Source organism: Catharus ustulatus, chromosome 6, assembly GCF_009819885.2.
Source record: "Catharus ustulatus isolate bCatUst1 chromosome 6, bCatUst1.pri.v2, whole genome shotgun sequence".
In the NCBI taxonomy this organism is placed as follows: domain Eukaryota; kingdom Metazoa; phylum Chordata; class Aves; order Passeriformes; family Turdidae; genus Catharus; species Catharus ustulatus.
The window spans coordinates 36,045,761-36,064,076 of NC_046226.1; the positions used below are offsets into that span (position 1 = coordinate 36,045,761).

The following is an 18,316-nucleotide window of genomic DNA, read 5'->3' on the forward strand; positions in this document are numbered from 1 at the left end:
ACAGTAAAGATGGACGTATGGGTGCAGTAAAAATGGAAATGATGCACAGTTGAACCAGAAATATTTCTTTCTTATTAATTTAATATTTGAATTACTGTGGCAGTTTGGGGTAGCAGACATCACCAGAAATTGTGCTGGGCAGACTACAGCCATAAAATAACAGGACATCCTGGTACATGACAGCTTCTGGTGTCAGTCAGCAGGCTTATGAAATATAAACCTGTTTTTTCTAAGATCCACGATGTTAGGAAATGGAGAGAACAGAGACACTACACAGGGGTCTTTAAGGCAGGCTACACAAGTGGGTAAAGGAACCTTTCCTCGGTAGTCGACAGCCTCGTTGTGAGGAGTTTCGATATCAATAATGAGTCTGATGTGTGGGAAGCAAACTTTCGCGTGGAGACGGGCATGGCTGCCTCCCGTCAATGGTCTGCCCTGGTGCATTCCAGCGCAGGGCTCTCAGACCCCAGGATTAGTTTGGAGCAAGATGGGCTTAACTTGACTTCTGGAGAAATAGGAACAAAAATCTCATCCAACCGAGAAATCGGTGGTCAATAACCCTAAGTAGTATGGAAGCTACTTTGCCCACGAAGTTAATGTGCAGAAACTCATCCTAGCCAGCAGCAATGTCTTTTGCCCATGGGACAGGTCTGTTTAAGAGAGCTAGGGCTCCAAGCTGTTTTGCTGGAGTTGTGGTGCCCGTTAAGATCGATTATGGTGTGCAGAATCCAGGTGTTAGTCAGGGAATCCTGGCTGTTGGGGGAAGGTGACTAAGAGATGAGGCTTTCCCGGCTTCAGATGGAGGATTTTGCCGAACACTTTAATTAGGCGACTCAACACATAAACAAGACAGCAAGAGCTATACAAGGCTTGCTTTCGGCTCCGTGGCTTTCTTCGGGGCTCCACCTAGTGCCCCGGCAGCGGCCGTGGTGGCGGGACACGGGGGCTGAAGTTCCCCCGCGTCACCGCCAAAGGGCAGCCGGCTCGGCACCGGGTGAAAGCGGCGCCGGAGCCGGGCGGGGGCGTCGCGCCCCGGCCGCCCACAGCGGGCGCTGCGGCGGCGGGGCCGGGGCTGGGGCTGAGGCCGGGGCCGTCCCCGCCCGCCCGGTGTGGGCTCGGCGGAGGGTCGGGGGGCGGCAGCGAGGGGCCGGGCCGGGCGGGGCGCGGTGTGCCCGCGGCGCTCTGGTCGCGGCAGATTCGCCCCGGCCGCCGTCCCCGCCACAGCCTGAGGGGCGCTGGGGAGAACGGGAGGTTTTTGGAAGAGGCGCACAGAGGAGCCCCGGGCTGACCGCCGGCCCCGCCCGCAGGCTCACGCCATGCTGCGGGCGCTTCCCCGTCTCTGAGGAAAAGCGAAGGGGCGGCAGGGGACGGCGGCGGCGCGATCGCTAAGGTAATGGGAGTGGGCTGTTCTCCTCGCCGTCTTTTTCCTGCTTATCCGCATCTGTGTGGCGCCCGGTTGTCACTCGGCTGTGCCCTGACAGCGGGCTCCGTGTGCTGGTCCCGCCGCGGAGAGCGGAGCCCCTTGCCCGCGGGGTGGGATTCCGCTCCCCGTCCGTAGCAGTGGACAGGTGCAAGGCATGTGTTTTGTGTGTGTGTGTGTGTGTGTAGTGCCAGCCGGGGAGAGGCCGTGCCCTGCCCGGGCCGTGCGGACGGGAGAGCACCGCGGCTGCGGTTCGCCCTCCCGCGGGGTCCCAAGGAAGGGGCCCGGCCCCGGGTCCCGGCGCAGGGTGCGGGAGGTGCCGGGCGGAGCGGGAGGTGCCGGGGCGCTGTCCGGGCGGTCCGGGGGTGCCCACGCCCCGCGGGGCGCGGCTCGGGGGACGCGGCGTCCCGGCAGGTGTGAGGGCAGCGCACGGGGAGCCGGACAAGTTGTGGTGCCCAGAAACCGCAGGTCTTTTCGGGGAAGGAGGAGGGGGAGCAAGCGCTGGGGTACACCTTGAAGGAAGAGCTGGTGCCCTGTGGGAAAACTTGGAAACTGTTTCGCTTCAGTAGCGTATTGCAATGATATACTCCTATGCGCCGACAAAGTGCGTTTGCATGAAGACAGATTGGTGTGTGAGAGTAAAGCTGCCAGGCACTCTCCTTCCAGAATCTTAATCTGCTGTGACACTGAAAGCATCTTCTTAGTCACTAGAAGTGATGGCATAAGTATAGGAGTACGTTGCAGGGCCAGTAAGAAGCTTCAGTGGATTTTTTTTTTTTTTTTTTTTTTTTTTTTTTTTTTTTTTTTTGCTGAGGAAGATGCTGATTTTTGTATAAATCACGGCACGCTGGCGCTTGCACGCTGCAGACATAATAGCAGCCAGGGCTGCCGCTCCGAGGAGCTGACTGCGCCTGTGGCTCTGAGCTCGGTCCCGTCCGCACCGGCGCTGCCCTCGCTGGGACGGCCGAGGTGAGTCGGGGCTTCCTTCAGCTGACCTGGGAGGGACTTGGCTGAGCTGCATCCCACTTGCAGCCTGAGTGCTACGTGATGCTTCCCTGAAATTAAAGATATGCATAATTTGCTCTTGATTGAATTTTATTTGCTGACTGCCAGTGTGTAGGGATTGGAAAGCAGGAAAACCTGTCTTTGACCAGTAAAGTCATGCTGTAAAACTCACCTTTGTGTTGGCATGTTGCAGCAGATATTGGTGATTTCCCACTCCAAAGAAAGCTACTTTTCCTCCGTGTTTCTTCCTTCTGGATAAAATGCTTTGTGAGCTGTTAGTGTGGGGTTCTTTTTTTATTATTTTTTTTTTTAGTAGAAGCATCTTTGATATCATAAGTTCCTTTTTTTGTTTTGTTTTATTTTTTTTTTTTTGTAATACCAGGTTTATTCTAATCTTGCAAATCAGAAGAACTAGGCATTGTTTACTGTGGGGTTATGATCTGTAATACTTTCTCACCAGCTGATTTGGAACACTTTCACTATACTTCCTTGTAAATCTGCTTTAAAAAGAGGTCAGATGTTGAAGAGCAGTTATTGACTTGGGGGCATATTGTTACAAGCACAGAATAATAGTGTTCATTGCTTGAATGTGTGTGTGAAATGCTGAAGAAACTGTTTGGACTCAGCCAATATTGACTTTATTTTTAGATGAGTTGTTCCTTTTTCTAATGACCTGACTGATAGAACAATTGATGACAAACATTCCAATTTTCTTCCTAACTGGCTACAAGTGTGATGGATTAACACCCCTTCTTTTTCCCATTCTGAACCGCATAAGAGGGAAAAACAGCTACACATCTTATACTGAGGTTTATGGTAATAGAAGATTGCTGTTAACCTGATTTTTTTTTTTTTTCCTCGCTACCCTTCTCTTCTAAGAAGAGTTGCAGTAGGTTGCTACATAGACTAATTGTCAAAGCTGCTTACCTTAGTTTCTCTCTGACAGTTCTTGTGATGCAGGTAGTACAGACACTTGTTTTAATCAATGATTCCTACCGATAAGAGGAAAATGTGTGTCCTCTTAAAGCAGCAGTTGCCTCTTTGCCCACCGCTTGCAAGGTGTTTCAGTGTCTAGCATGTAATTCTGATGAGCACACTGGTATGGCAGAGGTGAGTAGAGCACTTTCCATTTGTGCCTGTAACTCTGCTTTTGTCAATGCTTCTGAGGCAGCTGAGGAAAGCGGAGTGCATGGACAGGAAATGCTAGGCTTGTTGTCCGTTCGAGCAGGCAAGGAGGGGAGAAAAGGAGAGAGCAGTCCTGTCCCAGCAGACTGCAGCAAAATAACAGATGGCAGGGAAAGAGAAGAAGCTAATATATGTGGAGTAGCAGGAAGAGAAAATAGCTGCAGTGTGTCATTTTAACGTGGTACGTTGGAATGCCATGTTAGACTGTGGTGAAACTTCAGGATCTTGCAGTGCTGTGGCTCAGGCTTCCTAACAGAAATACAAGGGTGTTGTGGAGTGATGATTTTTTTCTTTCCTCAGCAACGATATGAGTGTTCAGCTTTTCAAGAATGAGGGATAATTAACGTGGGAGCTTTGGCTGGGTGTACCTTTGATATCTAAATCAAACACTGCATTTGTACAGTGGCAGCAGAACAAGGATGAACTGCTCCTCCCACGCTCAATGTTACAAGAGTACAGTTTTGCCCTTATGATGGGTTGTGTTGTTTGTGATTGTTACCTGGAGCTCCAGTTTCTGGAAGCACGCCTTGGCTCTCTAGAGGGGAGATTGTAGGAACAAACAGGTCCACTTCACTGAGCAGCCCTGGGCTGCTTCAGGTAGCAAATATTGCGCTTAATTGTTAGAACTGAAGTGCTCCTGTTTCCTCCTGGGACTCTTCTCAACATCTTCATGACTGAATTATTATCTATGTCAATTCACACCATGGCATTATGATTACAAAGAAAACCTGGGTAGAATAAGAATAGTATATTGATGATTTGAAAGGGTGTTTCTTCTCATCAGACTTTGAGCTGCTGTCCCGAACATGGTGTAAGATAGCACTCTGCCTTGTGAAGTATCAAGCAGCATGGTGGCCCTGTGCTGTTACTGAAGGTGTAATAGAACATTTAACCCTGTTCACTTGCAGCTTGGTCTGCCTGAGACAAGCTGAGCAGAGCTGTGCTGGCCAAGCACATTTCAGAAGCTTCTGCGTGGCTGTAGGGGTGATGGTGGATTTTTTCAGAAGCATCTGGTTACTTTGTTCCTGTGGAGTTACACATCTGATTTCCTGAGGCTACAAAATTTCCTCTTTGTATCTTTGAGCACTTACATACAGTTGCACGTCTTCATATCCTGAACTGAATTATTATGTTTCTACATCTCTAAATCTATTATTTTCCCCTACAGTTTCTGCCTCCATTCTTCATCCTTTAACTTTGGTGACTGTGAGAGCAATGCTTGCATTTTGGTGGTGGTAGATTTATGGGGTTTTAGAGGTAGCTAGAGTACTTACAAATTTTTTGTTTATATCTTTGAAAAGGTAATAATAGATGTATCATAGAGAGTCCTAAACTGTTTGATTGCAACTTTCCCACAATAATATAGTAACTTTTAAAGTTTCTAAAGGATGGTAAAGTGTTAGTGTATCCAGTGTTTCCTTAATCTACATAAAATTTGGCATGAAAAGGCATTTCCATTATTCCAGTTAGTGTTTACAGCATATAGTGGCAACTTAGGAATGAACTAGTTTCTGTTGTTGTGCTCTATCTATGAAAAGGAGCAAGAAAGAGGAGCTAATTTGTGTTTTTCTTGTTGGTTGTCAAGCTCTAGAAAGATTGTGGAGTCAAGAGAGACTGCTGCTACCCACTTATGTTGCATCAGATCTCATACTATTTTTTAACATCTCTGCAGCGGGTGGCAAAGAGTGTGATTGAAATTTCAGTGAGCAGTGAGGTTCTAACATTCTGACATCCCAGGAGCTCTTCACCATCATGCTGGAAACAGCTGTGTGTTCCTAGGCTCAGCAGCACAGGTACTGCTCTCTGCCTGCACAGGGGTGTGGTGGGCACCATGAGGCAGTCAGGAGGAATTAATGCTGCACTTTTGCAGGAGTCTTCAGTTACACACTGTAAACATTATCCCAATGGTAAAGAACAATATTTCATGTTTTTCATTGGGCTTATAGGACCTGGCATCAGCAATGAAAGATTCACGGGGTAGTAAAAAATCCTCACACAACAGGCCTACTATGCTATAGGGATGCAACCCAGTCAGGGTTTAGATGTTCAATTTATTGCTCTGTCATCTGTTGTGTGAATGTGGGAAGTCACTTAATTTCACTGTGATTTAATTTATCATTTTGTAAAAGAAAATACTATTTGTCTGTGTCACAGATGAGCAACTAGTTTTAGATTTGTGCTCATCAGTGTAACAGCAATCTGGCAGAGACATATATTAGCTCAATCAAACCAACTGTCTTTATAAGTATATTACAGTATAACAGTAGCAATAGTCAAATATATTAGTATTTATAGTGTATGTAGCCTATATTAGTATTTGTAGCAGTCCAGTTATGGCATTGTGAAGATCAGGTTAAACGAACCACAGCACTGGGATTCGTAGGCTTTGCTGAACTGTGTGGACGTGTGGTGTGTGGACTTGAGCTAGCTAATTCAGGAGTGGCTTAAGTGCTTTTACATTGCAATTGCTGAAGTGATTTGTGTGTAATTTGCATCTGAAAAGGCTGTGTGCTGTTGTGATAAACAGCAGGGCAGTGAAATCATAGTATTTTGCATCATGTCCTTGAAGTAGATGGGATGCAACCAGTTGTGTTTATTTGCACCAAGGGTATTTCATGGTGCCACATCTTCAAGGACACCTGTGCTTTTGGGTAGCAAATTTCCCATTTTATTTGATTGCAGGGTACTTGCAATTTTCCATCCTCTTGAGAATGAACAACCGGCAAGAACTCTCAGCACTTTGGGGCATTTTAAATGAGATTATGCAGTTGCTGATCAATGCAGGGCTGGATTGGTTCTATCAACTTTCATAAGATTGCTTTAAGGGAACTTCATTTCAGCAAGCTCTATTGGGAACAGGGAGTTTAGGTGGAGTAATTCTGAATTTGAAATCTAACAGCACTGAGCCCTATGTTTTGTTTGTTTAGGTTTTGTTTTTAGATTTTAATATTTTCTTGTCAGTCTGTGTTAGAGGATCCATTACTTTGTGCATCTTCTCGTTCAGTTTTATATTTGAATCAATTTTCTTCCATTATTTTCAGCTTACTGGATGCAATGTAAAATAGAAAGTGCAGCCCATGCCCCAGAAGTGGCTTAGTGTAGTTGCAATTAGTATTTTCTATGGTACATAAAGACAAGGCACTTTCAGAGATGGCACATTTGATGGACTAGCTTCAAAGAACAAGATGCTCTTATCACACCTTAACTGATCCAGTGGAAGATTTATATTGCAGAATGGATTAGAAGTCTACCCTCAAGCTCTGTGTTATCAGTACAGTTACAGTAATTTCACGAATACAAGCCGCACCAATTTGACCAAAATTTTGGTGGAAACCCGGAAGTGCGGCTAATATTCCGGGGCGGCTAATCTATTAACAAAATTCTAAAAGCTGCCAACACGGAAGTGAGAGCCCGCGGCAGCCCCAAGCCAAGCTGGAGCCCGGCCGGCCCCGGCAGAGGTGGGAAAGCCTGGCAGAGGCGGGGCCAGCAGTGTGGGGGGCGGGCGGCAGAGCCTGAGCCAGCAGGGCGGGGGAGCCCGGGAGAACTGGGGCTAGCAGTGCAGGGGAGCATGGCAGAAGCAGGAAGGCCGGCGGGTGGGGCTGCCTGGCAGCGGGGGAAGCCCAGCATAATCGGGGCCAGCAGCGTGGGGGAGCCCGGCGGTGCGGGGGCCTGCAGTGCCGGCCAGGGCGAGGAAACGCGGCGGCGGTGCAGACGGGAGGGGGCGGCCGGCGAGCCTGGTGGCGGCGGCGGCAGCCCTGCCGGCGGGGCGAGCGAAAGCGGCGCTCGCGAAAGCGGCGCTCGGCGAGCGAAAGCGCCGCCGCGAGCGAAAGCGCCGCGAGCGAAAGCGCCGCCGCGAGCGAAAGCGCCGCCGCGAGCGAAAGCGCCGCCGCCGCTCGCGAAAGCGCCGCGGGGCGGGCGCGGCGCTCGCGAGGCGCGGCGCTCGCGAGGCGCGGCGCGGGGCGAGCGAAAGCGGCAACGGGGCGAGCGAAAGCGGCAGCGGGGCGAGCGAAAGCGGCAGCGGGGCGGGCGGCGAGCCCGGCGGCGGCAGCCCTGCCAGCCGGGCGAGCGAACGCGGCAGCGGGGCGGTGCTGACGGGAGAGGGGGGCCAGCGAGCCCGGCGGCGGCGGCAGCACCACCCGGCCAGCCCCGCCGAGCCGTGGCGCTGAGCTGGGCCACCCGGCCCCGTCGGCAACCATGAGCGGGCCGAGCCTGCCTGGCCCCGCCCCGAGCCAGTAAAGCCCGCTATGCCGCGATCCTGTTACTAATTGGCCAATTTGTGAAAGCTGCGCACGGATTCTCGCGACGAACGAAAGTGCGGCTAATATTCGGGGTGCGGCTTATCTATTGACAAAGACAGCAACATTGTCGAGGCACCGGGGGTGCGGCTTATAATCCGTGCGGCTTGTATTCGTGAAACTACTGTACTCATTTTCCACAGGGAATGATTCTGGTCAATAAGTTGGCATTGTTGCAAAACAATAAAATACAGCTTCAGCTTTGTAATTACTCTTTACAGGCTGATAGTGCTGAATAATTACTGCTGTAGTTTAGGATCACCAATTCACATGAAGTTCAAAGTTGAGCTATAGCTATCTCTTTGCATTTCTAAATTTATGTAGCACTGACACTTGTTTTAGTTGAATATTCACATATACTTGCTATCACATTCTTTGTAGCTATCCTTGGTAACAGCATGTTGGCTCAGAGCCTTTCCAAGAGGCCTTGCGCTCACAGCAGTATTATTTTATTGGAAGGGAGATTGATTACCAGTGAACACTGCATTTTTTTTTCTGAATTCTTTGGAAGAGGAATGGATGTATTGGAGGCAGTTTCTTCCTGGCATAACTTTCTGGTCCATTAAAAGAAAATTTTAACAATTTATTTCATCGAGGGAAAAAATTGCCTAGTTAACCAGCAATTTGTGTATCAATATTCACTACCATCCATCTCCATTCCATTTTTCCATCTGATTATCTTGGGAAGTCAGGACCTAGTCAAAGTTAGATGCCAAAAATTACTTTATTTTGACATCCACCACTATGTTTCCTGGATGTAACATCCAGATCCAGACAGTATTTTCAGCATTCTAGAATAGCTAAGAATATCTGCAGATTTAGAAATATATAAAGTGAAAATGGAGTGTGTGGCAAGCTGGGGAAAAGAGAGGTTCTTGATAAGCCATAGAAACTTCTTGATAAGGCAGTCTGATCACCTGCCAGGTGACTGAGGCAAATCACCAGTGTCTCACACAAATGGAACAACTGGAACTGTCCTTCTTGAATGTTGTCTGTTATGCAATGAACAGTGTGAGCACTACCACAGGCATTGCAGATGGAGAGAAAATTGCTCAAGACCATGGAGAGCACTTGTTTTGGAGGTGGTATGAGGCCTTGGTGATCCCTGGTTAACAATATTCTTCTTAGCTCACTAAACCATTAGTATTTACTATTTTTATTACCCAACATACATGGTTGAGAACAGCAAGTGATTGGTGAGAAGTACCTACAGACACCTACACATTAGATTACTCAGGGGCTGAGTTTAAACTTGTGCCTGTCTGCAGGAAGCCAAGTAACTTGGATTGACTCATGTCTGAGAGCTAGTTTGGTCTAAAAGATGGTTGTGTTCATACTGCATATTCTTGGCCAGAGGGATTTCAGACCTCTGTCCCTCAGCTGGTACCTCTGTGGCTTGAAGATACAGTGATTGTTGTGGATGTTTTTTTTTTCCAAGCACAGTGTTTAAAAAAACAAAAGAGAAGTGAGATTGCCCTGCAGCCCACCAGAAGGATGAAGTTATGCATAGTAGGATTTGGGACATGTTGGGAAACTGTATGGTGTTGCAGAACCTATTAGGAGACTGATGCAGACATGGATAAGAAGTAGGAACCCCAACCCTGTGTAAGATGATCCGTGCTGACTCTTGAGAACGTTGATGGTGGAGAACTGTGTTCTCAAATGTGTGTCTGCTTAGGTTTGGAGCTCTACAAAAGAGAACCTGAGAGCAAACTAGCAGTTAAGCACATCAGGAGCCCAGAGTTTCTCCCTACCTCAATGCTGGTCAGAAATGTAGACATACCTCTAGGGTGTTTTGAGCAAGTTTTCCACAGGAGAAGCACTTGATTATGGAAGGGCTATACTACACCTTCAGGAAATGTCTGTAAGAGTAGTAGAAATGGGAAATCCCTGCCTTTATCAGGATCCCAGTTTCCCTAAAAAGAAGAAAAAAGGAGTGTCCTGGAACTGGATCCTCTCTTCCTGCTCTGTCAGAGTAAGGCAAAAGAGTCTTGGCTTGTTCCCTGACCTAGATGTGTGCCCATAGTTCATCCTGCCAGTTGTAGAGTGAGAAAAGGGTTGAGCTCCTGGGCTTCAACATGGGGCATCCTGTGAGCTTGTACCTCAGAAAGAGGAGGAAAGGGATCCTTTAGAGCCCTTGAATTCTCCCAGTGTGAACAAAACTGCTTTCCCACAAAAAGGAATTTGTTTGGCAAAAATTTGAACATTAAGTGCAGCTGCTGGAAGTGTTTATATTTTGTTCTTTAAAAAAGGCAACAGACTGAGTATTGTTGATAGTACCACAATGCTCAGCACTTGCAAGGAGGGGCAGAAGGTCTGGGATGATCTTCTACTAGGAAACTACTTTTTGAGTAACTTCAGTTACAATTTGATGTCCAAAACAAAGGATTGAAGGATTTTTGGGTGCTTTGGGAGCTATGCTTCCCTGATTGAAAGCACACTTCCTTCTCTGCCCCTCCATACAGGGGAGCAGTGCTGAGGTATCCAGGGTGGGACCAGACCTTCTCTCTTTCACTGCTGCCTGTGGTATGGCTCCCTGTGTGTAGCCCTTATGTCCTCCTCATCAGGCTCAGGGGAGGACATCCTTGCAGAGTCTTGACCCACTGGGCATGGTGGTGATGTGCCATGTGTGGCTCCAGTGTTTCCCAAAAAGGAGCTGGTGAAGATGGAGTTTTGACCTCAGCTCCAGTCTACCTGGCTGTGACCCATTCAGATGGGTGTTTTATCTGTTCCTCTTTGGAAAGTTATTTCAAGGAGGAGTAGAGGTGAGTTGTGCAGTGCTTGGATTGAGTTGCACCAGTGAAAAGCAGAGGCTATCCCAGGTAGGGCCTGGTATATTCACCTTGGTCAACAGCATCAGCTTAATGATAGGCTGTATGTTGCCTTCCAATGTACACAACTTGCATGGCATGCCCAGGTTTAATGAAGTAATAATTAACCAGAAAAAGAACATGAAGACAAGTGTCTTCTCAGTGCAATTTTAGAGAGATTTATGCAATGGATGTGAAATATCAACTTAATATTAATGGAGATTAATTGAGTTCAGTGTGATTTTTCTTTAGTCTCTTCCCTCCTGTCACCTTAATAATGACCTATTTGATCTAAATATTCTAGCAGATCAGGTAGAGGTTTTTCTTATTAGGTAATTATGAGCTCAGCAAGGCATATGGTTATATGATTTCTCATACAAGTGAAAAGTCATATAGTCTAGTTGTATTTCACTAATTAGAAAAATATTAACTAGGTATTAATGACATGAAATTGTAATTTACTCTATGATTGTGTGCTAAAGCTCTAAATCTCTCATGATTTGATATTAACACTACATGTCAATTATAAGCTGCCCTTGAAATATATTAATTACATAGTATAAAGGTAATTTTCACTTATTGTCACCCAAGATTATGTTTCAGCTGAGTAGTCCTGATATATGTCTCCATGGGAATTCATTTAGCTGATTCATTTTTCTGAGATTCAGTTTCTTCTATTTTAAAAGACTATCTTTTTTTAACTCACATGTACAATAAATGTTTTGCACTGCAAGTTTTGCATATTAAGTTTGTAAGTTTTTTATTAAGATGTAGAATAGGAGTGGAAATATGACCTTGTATTAATTTGCTAGATCCAGGTGATATTTTTGATAAATAGTTTTTGTAGGATTTCTTCCAATGTACTTCTTTCTTTCTCTATTATGTATAAACCTGAGTCTATAAGGACTCTTAGATGTGCTAATTTCTGTGAAACACATGGGGTTTTGTGTCTGTAAGAGGTTTCTTACAGCAGTCTTGTTTCCAATGGTCATTTCTGACAGCAGTCAAGGTATTTGAGTACACTAAGGGGAATCTCTTGATTTACTGCTCAGATGCTTTCTTTGAATTTACACACTCACAGAGATTAAATGCTGACAGTATTTATGGCTTAAAATGTAAAGGTGGTGTTCTTTAAAATTTTCTGATTACAGTTCTGTATGAAGAACTCTAAAAAGCAAAACTGGAAAAATTATTTTCTTGATTTTCAGAGTATATTTTTAATTGATTGTTCCACCTTAACGTTCACTCATCCTTTTCTGACATATGGGAGCTTTATCTCTTTGCAGCTTCTGGTTTTGGGAGAGTGAGGAACCTGATCAGATAAGAGCAAGAGAGTACTCTTACTGTGATTCAGTGCATTTTGTCAGCAGCTGCCTGTCTAATCCAGTGTGCTTATGTTTCTTTGGGGAAAAGCAAAAGTGTTCTATAATAAAGAATACAACACAAAAAGGAAAAAAATCAGTGAGAGGAGATTGCACCCTCTCTTTTTAGCATATTTTTGGTAATATTTTTCAAAGGCTTAATAGGCCATCTTATCCATAAACAAAAAGTTGAAAACTGCTGATTTTCTCTTTTTGTGTGGCAGAGTGAGAGAATGGCTAGCACAAATGGTTTTCAATTTTTATCACTTTTGCTGCTGAGGAGTCGAGATTGCTGCAAGCTTGGCTATTGTGAAAAACAGCTGTGGGAAAACAGCATCTTTGAACATGGAAGTTGAAATTTAGAGATCATTTATTTTTTTGAAGACATGCATTTGGATTTAGATTGCTGGTGTGTGGCTGCAGGCTGGGATGAGTTAGCCCTGATGGTACAGCAAACTGCCCAGGGGAGGGAGGAGCTGACAGTACTCTTCAAATTGGTGATTGGTGAGTTCTTAGCTGGAGGCTGTCTTAATCAAGCTAGAGGCCTAATTTTTCTTTTAAAAAAACCCCCTACATAAAATCTTTATTTTCACCCTTCCCAGATAAGTGTAGCTGAAATTTCTTTTTTAAAACTAAGCTGGATTCGCTTCTGGCTGATACATAACAAACATGTACTTAGAGAATGGTTCAGAGGACAAACTCAGTTTTCAGGCTGTGCAGTGTTGTAGGGATGACTTCCTGCTTGTATCAGGAGTAGACTGGGCTGACAGTGAGGAAAAAATTGTGTAGGCTTTTTTGATTTGTTTCTTAAGAGAGGACTGTACAAATCAGATGTGGACTTTTACATACAATTATATTAATTACAGGGTTGCAAACGCAGCATATGTTAGCTATGTTAAATACTATGTTAACATGGTAGTAGGGTAAAAAAGGCTGTACTTTGACCATGGGCAGTCTCATTTGTGTTTGCAGCAGGCAGCCCTGTGGAAAAGGATCAGGGGATCCTGGTGGACAAGGTGTCCTTTAGCCAGCAGTCCCCTTGTGACCAAGAAGGACAATGGGATCCTTTGCAGCATTAGGAAGGGCACTGCCAGCAGGTCAAGGGGGGTGATCCTGCCCTTCTTCACAGTCCTGTTGGGGCCAAATCTGGAGTGCTGTGTCCAGTTCTGTGCTCCTCAGTACCAGAGAGACAGGGAGTTCCTGGAGAGGGTCCAGCAAAGGGCTACAATGAGGAGGGGACTGGAGCATCCCTTTTATGAGGAAAGGCTGAGGAAGCTGGGCCTGTTCAGCCTCAAGAAGAGGCAACTGAGAGAGGACCTCATCAATGTATTTAAGTATCTGAAGGATACCAAGAAGGGTACCAAGAAGATGGAGCCAGGCCCTTCTTTGGGGTGCCAAAGCAATAGGACAAGAGGCAGTGGGCAGAAACTGATGCACTGGAAGCTTCACCTGAACATGAGGAAGAACTTCTTTACTGTGTGGGTGAGCACGCACTGGAGCAATTGCCTGTAGAGGTTGTGGAGTCTCTCTCACTGGAGACACTCAAAAGCTGTCTGTACTCAATCCTGAGTTATGTTATGTAGGGGACCCCATGTGAGGAGGAAGGTTGGACCAGATGGCCTCGAGTGGGCTCTTCCAACACCAGCCATTCTGTGGTTCTGTGAAGCAGTTCTGCATCACTGAGTGCTGAGCTTCATTCAACTCCCATATGTTAAAAAACACAAGTGTAGTAGAATTTGTGGAACCCAGCATTGCTGCACTTTCACCTTGAAGAGCCAAGAACATGCCCCATCATATCACTGTCTTATTTTATCTGTAGTTTTTTTTCTTGTAGAATACCAAGAAAGAATTGGTATAAATTCTTTTATACCAATAAAAGAGAAATAATTCTGTGCTTTTAAAAAGGGTGTAAAGGAAATAGAAAAACCTTGGATACTGGTCACAGGCTTTTGCTTGGCCTCCTAAGGCTTATCCCAGAGCAGCAGTGCCAGGGCTGTGTGGAGGGGATGCCCACACATGTCTTTGCTTCGCACTGCACCTTAGTCCTGCCTTGTCCAGCCTTGTTCTCTGAGATGTTCGTCCTGCTGTCACTCCTGCAAAGGTGGCCTTGCTCCTGCTGCTCCTGGCTGAAATCCAGCAGCAGATCCTGGCCACTTGTGGGAATTACTTTTGCAAATTTCTGACTTACAACAACAGATAAGTTCATTTGTATTGATTACCTTATGTAGATGTTACGTAGATCTACATGTTAGGCTTATGTACATCTTCTAAGTTAATGGCTCCCTCAACATTACCGTGAACAGCATGCCAGCTACTACTGCATATTGTACATTATGTTATTGTCTTGTTGCTCTGGAGTAAATGAAAATCTTCAAGAAGTGCTATGGGGGAAAATATGGAAGTACCATAAAAGATCAAGTGAGCTGGCAGTATAACAAGAGCAACAGAATTTGTAAATATGGATGTTCAAAGTGAATAATGCAATGAGTGAAGCACAGCTAAGTAATGCTGCAGAGGGCTTTTCAGTTAGAAATTGTAATTTTGTTCTTTTAAGAGGACTTCTGAATTGAAAGTTAGTTGCAATGGTTTTCTTTTAAAGCATGCATATAAAATCTCACATAATCTAAGTGCTTTATATACTGCAGGTGAAGCTGAAACTTGTGTGACTTGACATTTGCTTTCAACTCTGCTTTGTAATTGCCTTCACAAAGTTACATAAAATCTCAAACCAGTTCCTGCTCCATTCAATCCAGTGATAATAACCTTGAGCCTAATTCTTCAATGCCTTGAAATCATGTCCAAGAAGTATTGTGAAAATTCACATTTGTGTAAATAATTTGAAATGCTATAATTTGAAAATGGTTTACCCTTCATAGTTTGTGTTAATTGTTTCTGCATCTCATAATTTTGCTTAGAGAATTTATTTCCATTTCCTTTTTAGCTTACAACCTGGCACAAGAATGTAATGTTTGGGGAAGACATGAGGTTTAACAGGGATTAAAATAAATTAATGTCCTTTAAATATAAAATAGTGTCTGAATTTATCTGAGCATGACTTTAAAGGGTGATCTATAGATATATATTGTTTAACTTGACCTTGAAAGGTATTACCGAGTTTCCAAATCGGTATATGAATGTACATATGCATTTTTGTGCCCACTTGTCTCTGTGCATGCATTCCTTATTGTGGGATGACAGATTGAGAGAATACAGAAAGTGCTGCAGGCAATCTCACCCCTGATAAATTGCAGCTGTACTAATTTTCAAAGAGTGGGAACAGCCTTGCCTCTTAATAGGCCACAGCTATGTCCAGTGAAGATAGGTGTTATAAAGGAGTGGGTTTGAGTGGGTGAGGGGCAGTTGGAGTTTGCTGGCCATGCTGTGAGGAGGAAGGGTCAGGTGGCTGTGTAAGGGACTGCTAGGGACAGGAAGGAGTAAGCTAGTCCTGCAGAAGGAAGAGAGAAAGAGTTAGTGCTGTGTGGACCTGCCTGTGGGAAGTTTACAGAAAGAAAGGTATGGAAGTTTTTAAGACAATGAGGGATGCATGTGTGAGTCCTGCATCTGCTGTTGACTGGTGCCCTGTGTGAGGAGAGGGTAAAAGTACCGTATAAGAGAAAAAACGAATGACTCTGGATTGGTGTAGATTATTTAACCTTGATTTCTTTTATGTTTTCTTAAAGGGGGTATCTCAGCTGCTTTTGGCTCTAGCAATAGGTGCCTTGTTACCACACTAGCCTTCTCACTGATGAGAAAGGACAGAGCTGGGATATGGTCTGAGCTTGTCTGATTCTAGGCTCTTGACTTGTCCTTGGGAGCTGATAACTGACAGCTAGAATGACTCAGGGCTGTATTATGCATAGAATTGTATGCTATGTATGTATATTATACACTGGAGCACTTTGTTGCTTGTGGCAATGTGAAAGTAGGTAAAGGAAGGAATAGGAAAGTATCTTTCCCCTTAAATAGGGGAGAGAGTTTAGTGGTCAACTGTGTTTTAGTAATTAAAACATGAGTTATGCTTGTGTGAACATAATTTTTTTGTTGTTGTTCTTGTTTTTTAATGAAATATGTTAAGATGGGTTATTTCAGTACTTTCAATGTTAAAGAAATTGAACTGGTTGGGCAGTTTCAATGTCAATGTCTATATGAGGCAATGTTACTCCTTAGATTAGGAAAGGTCACCACACAACTCCGTAGCAGCCTCTAATTTAAATGTAACTTGTCAAATGTGCTGGTGGAAGAAAAACATAAAATACAGCATTTGACTTAGAACTTAAAGTACTTTCCCTGCACCAGTTGTGGTTTTTTTTTTGTTTTGGGTTTTTTTTATTTTTTTTTCCTCCCCAAATAATGCTGTTGCCTTAAGGCTGGTATGACCTGGAGGAGATGAGGCAGCAGTTCCAGTTCTGTGCTTCCAGAAAATAAGGAATTTTATGTGTGTTTGTCTGCCTGTGTCCTGTTGTCTCTTCGTGGTTGTGTCATGAGAAGAGGTGAAGGAAGTTGTTTGAGCAAGCAGCTATGCCTCCCTGGTTCTTGGCTGTTGCTCTGGGGCAGTGGAGGGCTGGAAGAGGCTTGGAGTGTCTGCAGGCGAGAGCTGTCAGTGTGCCTGACAGTCTGCTGCACCCGCTGGTTACAGTGGGGTTTCACTGCCTCACAGCAAGCTGCCCTGGCTTTCTCTTTGCAGGTACCTCAAAGCTTCTAGAAAAGACAAGCTGTTTGTGCTATATAGGGAGGAGAGGAAATGTCTGAAGTATTAATTGGATGCTCTTCTATTGAATGAGGGTTTATCATAAAATATCAGAACTGTGGGAGAGAGGTGTGTGTGTGTGATGACCCAAACCACAGCTGTGTGCATCTTGGTGGTCCTTGTTCTTGGGGCATTATCCCATAAACCAGTCAATTCTGTGTGATAACATCCTGCGTGGGGGGAAGTCTGGAGGGTGATTCCCTCTGTACCATCCTTGTCTGTCTGCTTGGGAGGCAGTTGCATGTCCTTACCATGTTCCACTGCAGGCTGGAGTGATTCTGACTCTTGCTCCTGTCCTTGCAGTCTGAGCGACGAGAGGCAAACATGGCCCAAGCACCCACTGATCCGAGTAGTGCTGAGACTGCTGACCCAGAGGAGAGCTCTCCAAATATGATAGTCTACAGAAAGGTAAGAATTTGGAGCTGTATGCAAAATCCCTTTTCTATGTGGTTGGCTTGTGAAAGAATCCCATGTCCCTTTATTATTTCAGACTACTTGGATGCATAGCTGAAAGACTTTACAGGAAAGTAGGTGTTTCAGACTACAGCATTTGAGAGCTGGAAAGGTGAATTCTGTTCAGTAGAAGCACTTGAGCTTGTTAGTATGAGATACTTTATGACAAGCTAATAACTGGAAATTTGTAATTTTTATCATATGGCTTTAGGTAATTGTTCATGTTTACCACAGCTAGCTAAAATAAGTGTACGTATCTTCCAAGTTTTATCATACTAAGCACAAAAGCCTCCATTTAGAAAGTCTTTTGATACTTTTTTTCCAATGTTCATATTGTGTTTCTTGTTGTATAATTAGCAGTTTGAGTCTTTGTCAGTCATTGTTCTTACTTCCCATGCCTTAAATAAATTTTTAAAAAGTATATTCTCAAGTGCTAGGGAAAAATGAATTAGACAAATGTGAAACGACAGCAATGTATGGTGATAAAGAGCATTCTTTCACCATGATAAAATTTCTTATTCTGAAGTACTTTGGAGGTACCATAGAAGCTACTGACCCATTTGAAAAGGCATTGTTTTATTCTGAGGTAGATGTATCCTTCATCTTTGAATTTTAGTATTTTTTAGCTTAAAGAAAAAATGTAAATATATTTTATTTAGCCTGCAAAATATTTCTTATGTAGTATGCAGAAGTGCTGCATGGTTCTGACAGAAATTTCTTGCATAGCTTAAATAAGCTACCGTTCTGTGAACTTAAGAGCTACATTGTTGGCTCAGATCAAGTTTCCTTGTTGAGTACAATCCTGGGTGAAATTACTGAAATGTGCTGGAGGTACATGGTTATGTTTTCTGCTTGCATGACTGCAATCTTGATGACTTTCATATACTGAGAAATTATTTAGGCTTCGTATGGAGCATGAGTTGTTTAAAGTGTTACATTTTGATATCCATAATTTTGGTTTAGTTGTTGTGTATTTGGTTTGGAATCTGGAATTGTTAGCATGGGAAAAATGTCTGGGCAATGTGTGGGCTTGTTTGTTT

The 18,316-nt window shown here is 44.6% G+C and overlaps 1 protein-coding gene across 4 annotated transcripts in view; it reads left to right on the top strand.

Moving 5' to 3' along the window:
• Window positions 1-1,163: 1,163 nt before the first annotated feature.
• Window positions 1,164-18,316, top strand: part of RGS6 (regulator of G protein signaling 6) — a 265,549-nt gene continuing 248,396 nt past the window's right edge. For 2 of the 4 annotated variants that reach the window (XM_033062618.1, XM_033062616.1), the window contains exons 1-2: window positions 1,164-1,390; window positions 17,127-17,231. In XM_033062618.1, coding sequence (XP_032918509.1) covers window positions 17,148-17,231 — 84 coding nt within the window. In that variant the 5' untranslated portion in view covers window positions 1,164-1,390; window positions 17,127-17,147. Of the gene's footprint in view, window positions 1,391-2,238; window positions 2,390-17,126; window positions 17,232-18,316 lie in introns of all 4 variants that reach the window. The other 2 variants (XM_033062617.1, XM_033062619.1) reach the window with 2 other exon arrangements.